Source organism: Myxine glutinosa, chromosome 8 (genome assembly GCF_964187855.1).
Source record: "Myxine glutinosa chromosome 8, kmMyxGlut1.1, whole genome shotgun sequence".
Taxonomy (NCBI): domain Eukaryota; kingdom Metazoa; phylum Chordata; class Myxini; order Myxiniformes; family Myxinidae; genus Myxine; species Myxine glutinosa.
Genome location: NC_136268.1, coordinates 118316864 through 118333300, shown reverse-complemented (window position 1 = coordinate 118333300; position 16437 = coordinate 118316864). Strand labels below are relative to the sequence as shown.

The following is a 16437-nucleotide window of genomic DNA, read 5'->3' as shown; positions in this document are numbered from 1 at the left end:
GCATTTGACTGCAGTTATTTTGTCCAAAGTCTGCTACGAAATATTAAGTCTCGGGTGTCAATAATTGTCAATGCCATTTCTTTTTATTTTCTGATTTAAATTGATATATCAAGTTCTGAATCAAAAAACAAAGGTTCTGTAATATTAACAGTGAAATAAAGAATTGTGGAGACCAAATACTTTTGTCAATTTCAACTTATTTTTCGGGAACATTGTGGGTTATTTGAAAAAAAGTGCAAGGGTGCCAATATTTTTGGCCATGACTGTATATATCGTTTTTGCCCCATCTCTGAACGGTGAAGAATCACATAAATTCTCAGATGCAGATGCAGACCAGGATCGTCACCAAAATCTAATCAATTCAATAAAAATCAATTCAAATCAATAGTCAATAAATCTAAGCGATTCAAATCAATAATACCCAACCTTTCCACTAAATTTCGTCTGAATCCATTCACAACTGAGATTTTGTTGAGACAGACAGACAAGCGAAAACAAACTCCATTCAAATTTGCTGGCAGAGGTAATAACTTCATAAATTCACAAAAAGTTACAAAAAAAGACAATTGCTTGCCACCTCAAACACACTTCTTTTTTTTTTTCCTTTTTTTGTATACTGAATCGAGGCTCGTGAAAGAGCTAACATTTATTTCACAAACGAATCAACTAGACAAACAAAATATACAAAAAGAGGGAGCGGAAGACAAGATGGGGAGAGAAGGGGAAGCACACAACCACAACATTTGAGAGCAGGGAGAAGTGTGGGAGGGAGAGGTCTTGGGGGGAGGAGGCGTGGGAAAGGGGGGTGGGGGGGAGAGGTATAAAACACAAGGGGACCGAAATTAGCGGGGGTAGAAAAGATCAACTTGCCAATCGAGCTGTTCAGAACAGTAATTAGCTGTTCAGAACAGTAATTACCTTTGGTGGTGGAGGTTATGTTTTCACCCCTGTCTTTGTTTTTCTGTAAACAGAAAAGCTCAAAAAGTTGTGGATGATTTCAGAGAAAATTTAGTGTACAGGTTGGATGTGTGCCACAGACAAATGATTCGATTTTAGTGCAGGTTCAAATCCACAGCCGGCCTATAAGTGGGATACAAAATGTATGTTGTTCAGCCTGGCTGGCAGAGATATGTGCTCTTCCGAGTACCGTTCTAGTTACCTCTGCCACAAAAGTATGCAGAGGTTATATTGTCATCCGTTTGTCTGATTGTCTGTGAGCGAGATATCTCAAAGGTTATGGACAGACTTGGACAAAACTTGGTGGACATGTTGGGTTTGTGACAAGGACGTAGCAATTACACTTTGGTGAATATCTGGATATTAGAATTTTTTTATTTTTATGATTCTTCACATTTGAGAGAAACAGCCAAATACAATCATGGTTCAAAATAGGAGGTGGCCCGGATGCCAAATAATACCAAAAACTCCGTTGGGCCACCAAAACCTGGTTCTGGGTGGCTCTCACCTGGCCACTTGTGTCAAACTATCCGATACATCTTAATCTATGTATTTGGTCGTTACCTATCATTACACAATCCCAGCCAACTAAACTTGTCATGGGGGCTACGGTCATACAGCACAGGTTGCAGCAACTTCAAATGCTCCCTTCACGTGGAGTTCCGAAGGTGGCACAACACAAATTATCTTCCTATACCTGTACTGCCTAGCGCCGCTTCCAGTGGTAGTGGGAGAGGGCATTATGAGTGATGCCTCAGAACCCTCATTTGTGTATCATGAATAAGGAGGAGTCCCTCCGTACTATTATCACACTCGCTTAGCATATGTTGCTTTCGACAACTGCAAGAAAACAAAAAAACAGGAGGAATTCCCTTGTTTTATTGCCGTTTTTCGCCTTGGGAAGCTGTATAATAGTAGCAGCTTGAGCATCGTTCCACGTCAGAGGCATTTTTCTAAGGCCACTTCAAATGACAAAAGTAATAACAATAATATTGGTAATAGCATAATAATAATAATATTAACATTACACTACCGTATTGCAAAATAATAATATAAACGAACTTTAATATAGACATCAACAGACACATTAAGGACATGCCCATAAAACAGAACTAAAAAGAACCACAAAGCTTTTCGTTGTGCGCTACTCAGGTATCATTCACACTTAGGTTAACAAGCGTTACGCCTAGGTCCCCCGTCGGGGAAGTGATCTGAGTTAACAAAGTGGAAGACGCAGAAAACATGCTATATGATATTTCGCTCAAGGTTCAGACATACATGGAGGCGGCCATCTTGGATTTTGACGTGGCGACCCAATTTTCAATAGCGTTCTTCCTTATGCCGAGATACACCCACACACCAGATTAGAAGTTGGTACTTGGCTTATTTTTCAAGTTATTCCGCTCACAAGGTTCAGATATATATATGGTGGCGACCATCTTGGATTTTTGACGTGGCGACCCAATTTTCAATAGCGTTCTTCCTTATGCCGAGATACACCCACACACCAAATTAGAAGTTGGTACTTCACTTATTTTTCAACATATTCCACTCAAGGTTCAGACATACATGGCGGCGGCCATCTTGGATTTTGACGTGGCGACCCAATTTTAAACAGCGTTCGTCCTTGTGCCTAGATACAGCCACACCCGATTAGAAGTTGGTACTTCGCTTATTTTTCGAGATATGTCGTTCACAAGGTTCAGAAATATATATGGTGGCGGCCATCTTGGATTTTGACGTGGCGACCCAATTTTCAATAGCGGTCGTCCTGATGCCGAGATACACCCACACACCAAATTAGAAGTTGGTACTTCGCTTATTTTTCAAGATATTCATCTCACAGGGTTCAGACATACATGGCGGCGGCCATCTTGGATTTTGACGTGGCGACCCAATTTTAAACAGCGTTCTTCCTTGTGCTTAGATACACCCACACACCAAATTAGAAGTTGGTACTTCGCTTATTTTTCAAGATATTCATCTCACAAGGTTCAGACACACATGGCATCAGACATACATGGCGGCGGCCATCTTGGATTTTGACATGGGTTGCACCCACACACCAAATTCGAATGCGGTCCTTCGCTTATGCACGCACGCACGCACGCACGACCGCACGCACGCACGGACACAGGGGAAAGCCATAGTCCCCCTTTCGTTACGCTGTGCGACGGGGGACAATGAGACACCGAAGAACAACCTAGTAGGCCACCTATCAACAAGACCAATTCTGATTGGATGCTCTCTGCTGCTACAATCATCTCCCAATGCTCAGCGCTCCCATTGGAGGTTGCAGTCTGGGGCAGGGCCACTAGGGCCATTGCATAATCCTCTTCATCAACATATGTGACTTGGAGACGAGATTGTGTTCCTCCTCTTCGAAGAAGCACAACGAAAAGCTTTGTGGTTCTTATTATCTTTTATGGAAATGTCTTCAATACGTCTCGATTTATATCTATATTAAAATATTAACGAGCGTTACGCCTAGGTCCCCCGTCGGTGAAGTGATGTGAGTTGACAAAGTGGAAGACGCAGAAAACATGCTATGATATGATATTTCGCTCACAAGGTTCAGACATACATGGAGGCGGCCATCTTGGATTTTGACGTGGCCACCCAATTTTCAATAGCGTTCTTCCGTATGCCTAGATACACCCACACACCAGATTAGAAGTTGGTACCTCACATATTTTTCAAGATATTACGCTCACAAGTTGCAGAAAAAAAATATGGTGGTGGCCATCTTGGATATTTACGTGGCGACCCAATTTACAATAGCATTCTTCCTTATGCCGAGATACACCCACACACCAAATTAGAAGTTGGTACTTCGCTTAGTTTTCAAGATATTCCGCTCAAGGTTCAGACCGACATGGCGGCGGCCATCTTGGATTTTGAGGTGGCGACCTAATTGTCCCCTGTCGCACCGCAGAGCGAAAGGGAGACTGATTTTCCCCACCGTCCGTGTGTCCGTCCGTCCGTCGGTGCGCGTGTAGGCGAAGGACCGCATTCGAATTTGGTGTGTGGGTGCAACCCACGTCAAAATCCAAGATTGCCGCCACCATGTATGTCTGAACCTTGAGCGGAATATCTTGAAAAATAAATGAACTACTAACTTCTAATCTGGTGTGTGGGTGTATCTAGGCATAAGGAAGAACCCTATTGAAAATTGGGTCACCACGTCAAAATCCAAGATGGCCACCGCCATGTATGTCTGAACCTTGTGAGCGGAATATCTTGAAAAATAAGCGAAGTACCAACTTCTAATCTGGTGTGTGGGTGTATCTAGGCATAAGGAAGAAGACTATTGAAAATTGGGTCGGCACGTCAAAATCCAAGATGGCCACCGCCATGTATGTCTGAACCTTGTGAGCGGAATATCTTGAAAAATAAGCGAAGTACCAACTTCTAATCTGGTGTGTGGGTGCAACCCACGTCAAAATCCAAGATTGCCACCACCATGTATGTCTGAACCTTGTGAGCGGAATATCTTGAAAAATAAGTGAAGTACCAGCTTCTAATCTGGTGTGTGGGTGTATCTAGGCATAAGGAAGAACGCCATTGAAAATTGGGTCGCCACATCAAAATCCACGATGGCCGCCACCATATATATGTCTGAACCTTGTGAGCGAAATATCTTGAAAAATAAGCGAGGTACCAACTTCTAATCTGGTGTGTGGGTGTATCTACGCATAAGGAAGAACGCTATTGAATATTGGGTCGCCACGTCAAAATCCAAGATGGCCACCTTAGGTCTTCCACTTTGTCAACTCACATCACTTCACCGACGGGGGACCTAGGCGTCACGCTCGTTTTCAATAGGGTTCTTCCACATGCCTAGTTGCACCCACACACCAAATTAGAATTCAGTCCTTCGCTTACACACGCACGGACATATATATGGTGGTGGCCATCTTGGATTTTGACGTGAGACCCAATTTTCAATATCGTTCTTCCTTATGCCTAGATACACCCACACACCAGATTAGAAGTTAGTAGTTCATTTATTTTTCAAGATATTCCGCTCACAAGGTTCAGACATACATGGCGGCAGCCATCTTGGATTTTGACGTGGTGACAATTTTCAATGGGGATCTTCCATATGCCTAGTTGCACCCACACACCAAATTAGAATTCGGTCCTTCGCTTACGCACGCACGTCCGCACGGACGGACGAAGGGGAAAACCAGTCCCCCTTTTGCTTCGCGGTGCGACGGGGGACAAAAAATAAGTAAGCATGACCCCTGATAATATACAGTGAATGACTGAATGAATGATCGTTTTAAGGCCATTTTCCCAGCGGGGGTTAGCCTTGCAGGCCCCATGACAATCATGGTTCCCTTTTTGAGGAAATGTTTTCATGGCCAGATGCCCTTCCTGACGCCAACCCTTAGTCGCCTCTTACAATGCGCAGGGATACGGTGTACCTGTTGTAAATCGGGGTACACACCAGGATCATTCCTGACAGGGAAGCCCTGACAATATACAGTATAGCACGATATTTCAAAAAGTTGTGGACTGGTTCAGACAAAATTAGGTGGATGAGCTTGAAAGGAGACAAGAACAAGCCGATTGGAATTTGGAGGTCCAGATCCAGATCAGGCCTATCAATGATATGTACAAAACGCAAACTGTTCAGCCTGGCGGAGGTATGCTCTCCACCGAGTGCCATTCCAGTTGACAAACGACATTAACTTGATCAAAGCAGAGCTGACATGCATGGGTTGATAAAATATACTCACTCGATTTGACGACAGCTTGTGTTTGTGCAGAGGTGCCCGATGCAATGTTAGTCAGTGCCCACGCCGCCTCAAACTGAAGGGAGGGACTGCACAGAAAGATATTAAATTGCTATCAATTCATTCTCCTTATGTTCCCTGGACCTACCATTTACAAGGTAGGTCCATTTACACTTCTTACTAAACCAAGTTCGTAATAAACAGTGTGCTGGCAAGTATGGGCTGAAATTTAAAGGGCCATTCATTTTTGGACTTCGTTACAAACATCAACAGCCATAGGATGCTCAGGATTTAGATAAAGGCATGGTAATGCTTTAATTTTGCTTCCTACCAATCTGATCCTTCCAGATCAAGTTAAAATACTATCGGTATCGATGGGGAAAGATCAAAAAGTCCAGGAATATGACAAATCATGGAACGCTTTCCAGTGGAAGACTTCAAGAGAACGTGAAGCTTAAGAATATTTTATGTACAAATGTGATCAACAACAAGGTCACAATCAAAGGGAAAAAAAAAATTTGTAAAAATTATGGGATACTCACTTGTCATCTCTCTCCAAGCACTGCACCAAGATGGGAAGAATACCAGAGTTGATTAAATCATCAATGGGTGGGTTCCGGTCACTTGACAAAAGTTTCCTAAAATGACAGCAACAGGACGGCATTCGGTGACTTTGCAGCAAGAATAGCAGTAAGTTTGTATTTTACCACTCAAACCACTAATCTACCCAGGCAGAAACCTGCTGCTTAACAGAGGGGAGGGGGGGGGGGGGAGGGGGTCGACTTGGAGAAGGGGTGTGGGGACAAGTGGGGAGGAGGATGTGAGCAACTTCTTCCTCAGATTCCATTTTCACAGAGCATTACAGCTCACCTCGCTGCCTGTACTGCTCCAAGCTGAATGCTGGGATTGTCGCTGGCTGCATTCTGCAAACAGAACAGAACAGCTACAGACATCCCCCCCTAAACACTTGCAAGGTACATGCAAAGGTGTGTGTGTGTGTGTGTGTGTGTGTGTGTGTGTGTGTGTGTGTGTGTGTGTGTGTGTGTGTGTGTGTGTGTGTGTGTGTGTAATTATTTTTATATATATATATATATATATATATATATATATAACAACAAACAAACAACATGCATTTTAAGGCCATGTTCCCTGCTAGAGCGGGGGTTAGCCTTGCGGTCCCCATGACAATCTTCTCCATTTTGCCCTATTTTCTGCATCTCCCCTTGTTAACCCCCTTGCCCGCATTTCTTCTTCCACCATCTTTAGCCAAGTCTTTCTCGGTCTTCCCCGTCCTCTTCTTCCTTCTATATTCATTTCCATCACTCTTCTCAACCAGTCACTTTGATCCTTCCTCAACACATGACCAAACCATCTCAACCTGTTTCCCTTCACAGCATCCATCACAGGCTCTATTCCCATCATCTTTCGCAATTCATCATTTGTCTTCCTCTCTCAACGATACTCCACACATCCACCGAACCATTCGCATTTCCACCCTTTCCAGCCTTCGTTGCGGCTCTACGTTCATTACCCATGTCTCACTCCCATAAATCATAACACTTCTCACACATGCAGCATACACCTTTCCCTTCAGCTTCAACGACACTCCCCTCATCAGCATGCCACTCAGTTCCTGAAACTTCTTCCATGCACATCTCACTCCAGCAACCGTTGCTGAGTCTGATCCACATTCTCCATTCAGCACGTCTCCGAGGTAGCAAAATGTTTTCACACCTTCCAGCTTCATGCCGTCTCCAAGATCCAATTCAACATTTCCTCCATCTGCAGCTCCCTCTGTGCACACCTTACATTTGAATGTAGCTGCCACACTGGTTAATGACCCTCTCAGACCACTACATTTTTGATGAACCCACTCAGCGCACATTGTACATTGAATGGAGTTCACTCCGACACCCTTCCTCCACACAGCACACGGCCACTTCCCAGCTCTTTCCACCTCAACACATGCTTTACCACTTGCCATTACCTTCGTCTTTCCGATATTCACCTTCAGACCTTTTGTCTCCATGCATTCCTTCCACTTGTTCATCTTTTCCTTCAGTCCATCCATATTTTCCACAATCAACACCAGATCATCTGCATACAACTCCCACGGTAAACCCTCCTTTACATTCTGAGCCAGCACCTCCATCACAGCTACAAATAGTAGTGGTCTTAGTACCGACCCCTGATGCACTCCCACCTTCACCTCAAACTCACCACTGTTCCCGTCCTTCGTCCTTACAGCTGTGCGCACTCTTTTGTGCATTGCTATCACTACTCTGATCAACCATTCCTCCACTCCTAACTTCCTCAATGCCCATGTCACTACTTCAAGTGGAACCCTATCAAAAGCTTTCTCCAGATCAACAAAGCCAAGAAACAACTTCTTCCTCTTCTCCATGTACTTCTCCTGCAACTGCCTTACAATAAAAAACACGTCTGTCGTTCCTCTTCCTGGCATAAATCCAAACTGCATTTCGTCGATCTTCACCTTCTTCCTTATCCTCTCCAACACCCTTTCCAATACCTTCATTCCATGCTCCAATAACTTTATCGCTCGATACAAGCCACAGTCCAGAGGGTCACCTTTCCCATTGTATAGAGGGACGAAGGTACTCAGTTCCCAATACACTGGAATGCGGCCTTCTTTCACCACCAGGTTACAGATCTCTGTCATTCTCTTTACACCCCAACTTCCTGCTGCCTTCAACATATCTCCCACAACTCCCGTCGGCCCTCCCGCTTTTCTACTCTTCATTTCTTTTATCGCTTCCTCAACTTCCTTCTCAGTTATCTTCCCTGCCGGTTCCAAAACTGGGTTACTCTCTATGTTGCCATCCCATTCATTCTCTGCATTCAACAGCATTTCCATATATATCTCTTCGATCTTCCTTTAATTCCATCTGGGTCAACAACGATTTGTCCCACTTCATCCTTCAAGCAACTCACCCCCATCACATCACACCTCTTTCGCTATCTGCTTTGCAATCCTGAATACCGCTCTCTGATCCTATTCCGAATCCAAGCGTTCTCCGAACATTTTTCCTACGTGCCTCCTGCGCCTTTGCTGCCTCTTTCTTTGCAGCCTTCTAACTTTCATGCTCTGCTTTTTCTGCCCCCGTACCCTTCGCCTTCTGCCACTCCTTGAACTTCTTCCTCTTCTCGTCAATCCTCTTTCAAACTTCATCATCCCACCACCATGTTTCCGAGTGCCTCGGTGGTCCTTTTGTCCATCCACATACCTCACCAACGGCTCCCCACAGACTATCTTTCATTGACATCCACATATACATACATACATACATACATACATATATATATATATATATATATATATATTAGGGTGGTGCTCAAAATATTTTTTTTTAAATATTTACTGGGACATGGCTTTATGTTGTTCCTTTTGTTCCAAAATAAAAAGACACCAAATATGAAAGCAATCTGATTTTATTTAGGGGTGCCACATCAGCCTTCAAACTAAAGGTGTCCACAAAACTTTTCTATATATGGATCGAAAGCAAAACCAGAAGTTTGTTTTATGAAAATCCACCCTCCACTCACTTTCTTTGTATTCTAGCAAACACAAGTTACAATAGCTGCACAAATAGCACTATATTGCTATGAAAACTCAAATTCAATGATAACAATCCAAATGTTCAGTTCATAAAATGAAGAGACACCATATCACATAATATTTAAAAACCCAAATATAATGAGAAATGTAACTCCTATTTCTGGGTCTGTTTCACCACTGTTGCCTTCTTGGCATCGGGGTACATCTTCCCGTGAGCAGCAACAACTTGGAGCAGAGCTTGCTTTTGCTCTTCATCCTTTGTAAGGAGCTTATTGTAGTCTTGTATCAATGCGACACCCCTTTCTGCCCTGTCGTTCACCACGACTAAGCCACTGGCGGCTTTCTTTGCTTCCTGAAAGCTGGTTTCTTGCTCCCATGAACCAGGATCCTTATCCATCCAATCAGTTGGGGTCCCTAGGATGCTGAAGAAATGCTTGGTGTGTTTTGTTATGAGGCCAGCGATTGACAGGGCGGTTCCTCGTTTGATAGCTGGTCTCTTTGGAGAGGGGTTTTCACCGTCATTTTTCAATGCTTCAATCATATTGATCTTGCTTTCTTTGTCAATTCTGGTGTCAAAGAATGCAAATGCCACTAGTACTGGGCTCATGTACCACGTGTGGCGGCCAAGTGCCTTCAAGGCTGCCTGAGCCATCTTCTGATTGATTTGTTCAAACTTTTCCAACTTCTTGAAGAGGTTAATGTCATTCGGGGGAGCCTCAATAGCTTGTGGAGCCCGAATCCAAGCCTGTACATACACAAGGCAGACAAAAATGTTGAAGGCTCGGAGTTCTCTCGCCTCTCGAAGTGTCAAGTGGAACTCTGACCGAAACATGAACACCTGTAGTGAATATAGTGCTTTTGCCATCCATCTGGCTCTGTGCATTGCTCCTGGAGCCATGATCCGGATTCCACGAGGTGGGATTCCTCCCATGTAGATGACAGTCAGTTCTAGTTCACGATAATCATCTCGTGGCTGCTGATCTTTCAAACACACAAGAACGTTTTTGCTTCCAACACAGTGTCTACAGATCCCATTGAAGCCTTCCTCTCTGAGAATTGATCGTGAAGAAACTTCCTGTCCTCGGGGTTGGTGATTATGGCCTCCGAATCTGCATGCCTAAGATCAAACGTCTTCTCCAAGGAGGCCTTGAAGGATGCTTCCTTTTTCTCTTGGGTTGCACCACCCCACTTTGCACCTTTTTGGAGGCTCCTCCATTCTTCATATAGCCTCTCCAAACGATGGATGCAGTGCTGCTTCGTCGTTGTAGGTAGGTGAGCTTTTTCCCAGAACTTCACAACCTCTTCAATGGTGAGGGTTGCACTCTCCCGGGCAGTGCAATTCTCCTTCTTCAGGTGATGGAAAAACAGGACAAGAGATTGATGCACAGTCGGGAGCTTGGCACATTTGATGGCATCTCCAGAAGTGGACCCGATGAGATACACATTATCCTGAGCCCGAGTTTTCAATGAAACACTGGTACTAGCACATGCCATATCTGCAAAATAAGCAAGAATGTGGGTAAAATCCTGTTAATTCTTACTCCACAGGGTCACACTCTACAAAAGAGCCACAGTCAATAAGTTAGGCCTACATATTACACACTAAAAAAGCGTACCCCTGACCCCGGGAACCTGTACAAAACATGCATGAAAATTGCCCAGATAGTGATCATAGGAAGTCTCAAAACTGTATGTATAATATATTGTATATATATAATGTATAATGTGTATTTATGTACATTTATTATTTAATGTATATTTACTATATATTTATTTTTAATATTATATTTAATGTATATATATAATTATGTATTTATTTTGTGTATATACAGCCCAAAAAATGGGAATTCCTATTTTTGCATGGGGGAAAATTCATCACTGATGTGGCACCCCTAAATATTATTGGATTCCATTCAAATTTGGTGTGCTTTCCTTTGACACCAAAAGGAACAAAAATAGACCATGTCCCGGAGAAAATCTGCATTTTGCTTTTTTGAAGCCCACCCTTATATATATATATATATATATATATATATATATATATATATATATATATATATATATATATATATATATATATTTACGGTTTTTAGAACCTTCACTAGTAAATTTTAGTAAATGTTTCTCTTATAAATGTTCCCCTGTAAATATCCCCCATCAATTGGTTTGTTAAAGATCGCACCCTAGTTAGTCCATGAACAACACGCAGCGAACCATAGGACCTCTTCGTAGTTATTTCATTATTATGTTTCAGTTAAGGATCTGTTCCCAGTAGTTGAATCTGCGTTGCATTAATGAAATAAGAGTCGGCCCCAAAGTTCCCTTCAAAAGCGATGCGAGTGGTTTTCTACCTCCCCACAAGACGCCATTGCCCATGTGCTTCATCTCGGAGAAGAAGGGGGAGGAGCCGCTAGATCACGGGCGTGGCACGCCGACGCACCACCCGAGGCGGGGCGAGCGAGCCGCCACCAGCCAACCAGGGCTGACGAAAGACCATCGCGGGCGTGGCTCCATGAAGCGCGCATCGATTTGCAACACGCGTAATACAAGTGCGGGCGCGAAGCCTTTTGAGGAGTTGGAAGAAGAAGGCAGAGAGTCAGGTGAGAAGGTGATAAACGAGAATCGACTTGGGTTGGAGACGGCGCTTGGTGGGGTCTGGCTGTGAGAGACGAAGCTGCGCGGAGCTGCTTCGGAAAGCCCCTACTGTGTGAAACGAATACGTGCCGCTGTCGCCGGGTTTTCGCCTCGAGCCGGAGCGTGGACTGGAGCCAACCTCGACGCTGCGCACCGGCCCGGACCTTCCTACCCTGTCACCCGCGTGGACCCTTCTTCTTCCAGTCATTCCTGCGCTATTCCCTTGTCGTGGAAGTCTGTTTGTCCGTCCTGCTTGTTGTCCTGGGGAATAATAAGATTGTTTTAAGATTTGCCCTGTGTCTTCTTCTTCTTCTGTATATTACTTTCGTTCCTCCTCTTCTTTGGTTTTGTAAATAATTAATAAATGTCTGTTATTTCTTATACCTTTGGTTTCATTCTTCCCCGATCGCTTTAGTCTTTTCCCTGATTGAATACCTGTGGTATGATTTGGCCAACGCTCGGAGTCGGGTTTAGTCAATTGCTAACGGCTCGAACCGCGGATTGCTAAATCGCTCGGCAAATACCATCTTGTCCGTGATTCGAGCGGTACTTGTCTCGCTGTTTTGCGGAGGGATTGGTAAAGGTATTCGGGAGAACACCTTGACCAATAACCCTGATCAATTCCACCCTGCAAAAGAGCGTTACAAGTACCAGGACCAGAGACGACCAGCTTAACAGGCCAAGGGGATTAACCCCCCCTTGCTAAGGGGAGTGCCGTCTCTGAGATCCGTAACAATATATACACACACACACATATATATATATATATATATATATATATATATATATATATATATATATATATATATATATATATATATATATATATATATATATATATATATATATATACACACATACATATTGTTGCGGTTCTCTACGCCGCCCTTAATCCCCTTATCAAGGGGGGATTAATCCCGTCTTCCTGGGCTTGGCGGAACCGAGACTTGACGTCCCTCTCGGACACACGCGGAGTAGGGTTTCGGGACCACTTCTCGCTCGTACCTAATTCCCTGCGCTGCCCTGGGAGCGAGGAAACGAGCCTCGCACGAACCACGTGTGGTTTGAGTACGCCGAGCGGATTGCGTACACGTGGTCCGCGCAGTTACCGAGATATTGGAACCCGATTAGAGCGATCCTATTCGTGCCACGCTTCGTCAAATGAGGAAACCACAGGAACGATCGAATCAGGAATAAAGGAAGAACAAAAGGGTTTAATTATTTCCCACACGTATACACAAGGTTCAAGGACGAAGAGACACAGAGCAGCCTTAACTTATCCCTTGGACAACGGGCCCATCTCACACTCACACAGGGAATTGCAGATGGGTAGCTGGTTAGCCCACACGTCGATGCGGTCGTCCAGAGATGGTTCTCGTCCGGCTCTCCACGGCCCGTGAAGATGGTGGGAGGCGAAGGCAGGGGCTCGTAGCACGTCTCCCGAACAAAACAGATGATGGGGCGGAATGGCAAAGGGCGGACTTTAGCACGGTTGGCGGTTACTCAGCCGTTCTCACTCGCGAGTTTCAAATGCACGGTACTCGGTTCAAGCGCGTCTAGCTGCGCCCGCGTATCTGTACCGCTCTCGTGCAAGTGCGTGAAGTTCATCAAGTTCATCAACTGCGGCAAGTCCTCCTTTTCTCTCGGCTTTCCCGCGCTAGTCCTTTATCTTTCTCTCTCTCACAGCAAGTCCTTCGCTGTAAGTCCTCTCTCTTTAGTCCTGTCGAGGGCTTTCGCACAGCGGGTTTTGTAGCTACGCCCCCCGAACCTTCTGGAACTCACTCGAACCTTCTCACCACGCCCTGTGACGCAACGCTGCCGTCACCACCTCCGAGCTCTTTTTGGCAGCTCGTGCTTACCGTCAGCGCTTCCGCCGCTCCACCCTCGACTCCGCCCCGGTCCTCCTAGCCTGCCTCGTGTTAACTCGCCCAATGATCAGCCAATGTTTAGCAAAATGGATTGAGGATAGGGTAGCTGGAAAGTCGGTGGCAAGTAGGGCCTATTCTCCTGGCTCTACTCAACGGAGACTAACAAAGGAAAAGGACTAAGCTTACAAATACTAAGACATAACTATACTATCGTGAGGCTACATGTTGCTTGTGTGACTAACTATGGGGGGCAAACTTTAACCTTTATTAAACTCACTTGACACTCAAAACCGCAACACTGCCCCCCTCCCTCGTCACTCGTCCCCGAGTCGAACCTGCAAAAACTGGAACGACCGGTTTTGAGAAAGAGTTGGGACTAACTTTTAATTCCGTGTGACACTTAGATGTGGTTCCCTCTAACATTTACTCTAACCCGTGTGTGCGACAGTTTTACAACACTAAATATGTCCCACCTACTGCGTTGAGTAGCTAACTAACAGACTCACGTCCACAATTAACCGAATTGCGGATTTGTTTTCAAACTAAACAAAGCCGGTGGGCAGCATTTTATATAAAAGCACAAAACCTAACCTTATTTACAGTTCTATGACCCAGGACCTGTCCTTTTTGGAAGGAAGATTGAAGGGGAAAGAAAAGCACAGCAAAGCACAGAACACATTTCAAAAATCACATTTCACAATTCACATTTGCTGCTGGTGTCTCGCATCTTCTTCTTGCTTCCTGCATCTTCTGTGTGCATATAACTTACAGTTCTTCTTTCCTAGCACACCAATAATAACAAGCATTACGCCTAGGTCGCCCATCGGGGAAGTGATGTGAGTTGACAAAGTGGAAGATGCAGAAAACATGCTATGATGTGATATTTCACTCACAAGGTTCAGACATACATGGCGGCGGCCATCTTGGATTTTGATGTGGCGACCCAATTTTCAATAGCGTTCTTCCTTATGCCTAGATACACCCACACATCAGATTAGAAGTTGGTACTTCACTTATTTTTCAAGATATTCCACTCACAAGGTTCAGACATACATGGCATCAGACATACATGGTGGCGGCCATCTTGGATTTTGACGTGGGTTGCACCCACACACCAAATTCAAATGCGGTCCTTCGCTTACGCACGCACGCACACACAGACGGAGGGGAAAACCATAGTCCCTTTCGCTCCGCGGTGCGACGGGGGACAAAAAGACCCCCCCCCCCCCCTTGTGTGGACAAGGGTTAATTAATATTTAATTTATACATACGATGATACGGGTCGCCACCTGCCGTCATCGGCGATCGCAGTTCGATTTTACATTCTGGATTAATTGCGCCAAAAACGGCCAGCTTTTCCCCAAAGATTTTATTCTTTTTCCTTATTCCTTATTACCTTGCTTAATTACTATTTAATTTATATACACGCGTGGCACGAGCTGCCACCTGTCACCATCTCCGAACCTGCCGCCATTAAGTGAGCCTACGTCGATCATTATGGCTCCCAAAAGACCCAATTTGACAATGAAGAATATGATGAAGAGCCAGAAAAGGCAGACTTAACCACCAAACTGCTGGAGGAGCTCTTCAATGCAACAAGAACTGCCCAAGAAATTGCTGTAAGGATAGATCCTTTTGCGGAAAGAAGCCTGAAGTTCAAGTGGGCCATAGTCAGCTTTAAATCCATGCACAGAACTTCACAAGGAGTTAAAACAGAAGGCAAAGCAAGTGCCTATAACACAATTCTTTAGGCCTACTTCAACAGCTACCACCAGCAATTCAACCGCTTCCACCAGCAAATCAACACCATACACCAGCAAATCATCACCCAAACCTCCAACAACCACCTCACAATGAGGTGAGTTATTTTGCAATAATATAGTACTATTATGATACTAGCACTTATTTTAATGTATATTTAATAATGCTGCACCATTCCATACAAAGAAACATGTAAAAAAAAAAGCAAGAAAGGCTGTTTTAGGGTCAGTTTTTTGGGGAGCCTGGAACAAATCCCCAATTTCCCCATACGCTTAATGATTCCTCTAACGGCAAGGTTATCCCAGAACGTATCCCCCGCGTTGGAGGAAGTTTTACTGTATGTATGTATGTATGTATGTATTCCGCATACACACTGGTATGTATGTATGTATGTATGCATGCATGTATGCATGCATGCATGTATGCATGTATGCATGCATGCATGTATGTATGCATATATGTATATATATTGTTGCGGATTTGGGGGTCGGCTCTCCCCTTATCAAGGGGGGGTTAATCCCCTTGTCTTTTAAGCTGGCCATCCCCCAATCCTGGAAATTATGACATCACTTCCGGTCGGTGGTAAGTAGGGTTGTAAGCCCAATTAGTCTTATTACCTAAGTTCTACCACCGGCCGTAAGCGAGGAGATAACTCCCACCCGAGCCGCAGTGGTAATGGATACGCTGAGCGAAGCGAGCTGCGACTCGGGCCGTTAACCATAGACTAACCCCGATTAAAGCGGTTCCTATCGTGCCACAGGTACTCAATTGGAAGAAAGGACGCAAACGATCGAATAAGAGAAAACCCAGAAAATAAGAACAGAGTGGGTTTATTAATTATATACAAAAAACCCAAAGAAGAGGAAACAAAAGTAATATACAGAAGAAGAAGAGCAAA

The 16437-nt window shown here is 44.4% G+C and overlaps 1 protein-coding gene across 1 annotated transcript in view; it reads right to left on the bottom strand.

Moving 5' to 3' along the window:
* The window catches only part of KPNA3 (karyopherin subunit alpha 3), a 75904-nt gene that overhangs the window by 39551 nt on the left and 19916 nt on the right, over positions 1-16437 (bottom strand). Inside the window, exons 5-7 of the mRNA XM_068125205.2 lie at positions 6570-6622; positions 6242-6337; positions 5703-5788 (exon numbers count right to left, since the gene is read on the bottom strand). Coding sequence (XP_067981306.2) covers positions 5703-5788; positions 6242-6337; positions 6570-6622 — 235 coding nt within the window. The remainder of the gene's footprint in view (positions 1-5702; positions 5789-6241; positions 6338-6569; positions 6623-16437) is intronic.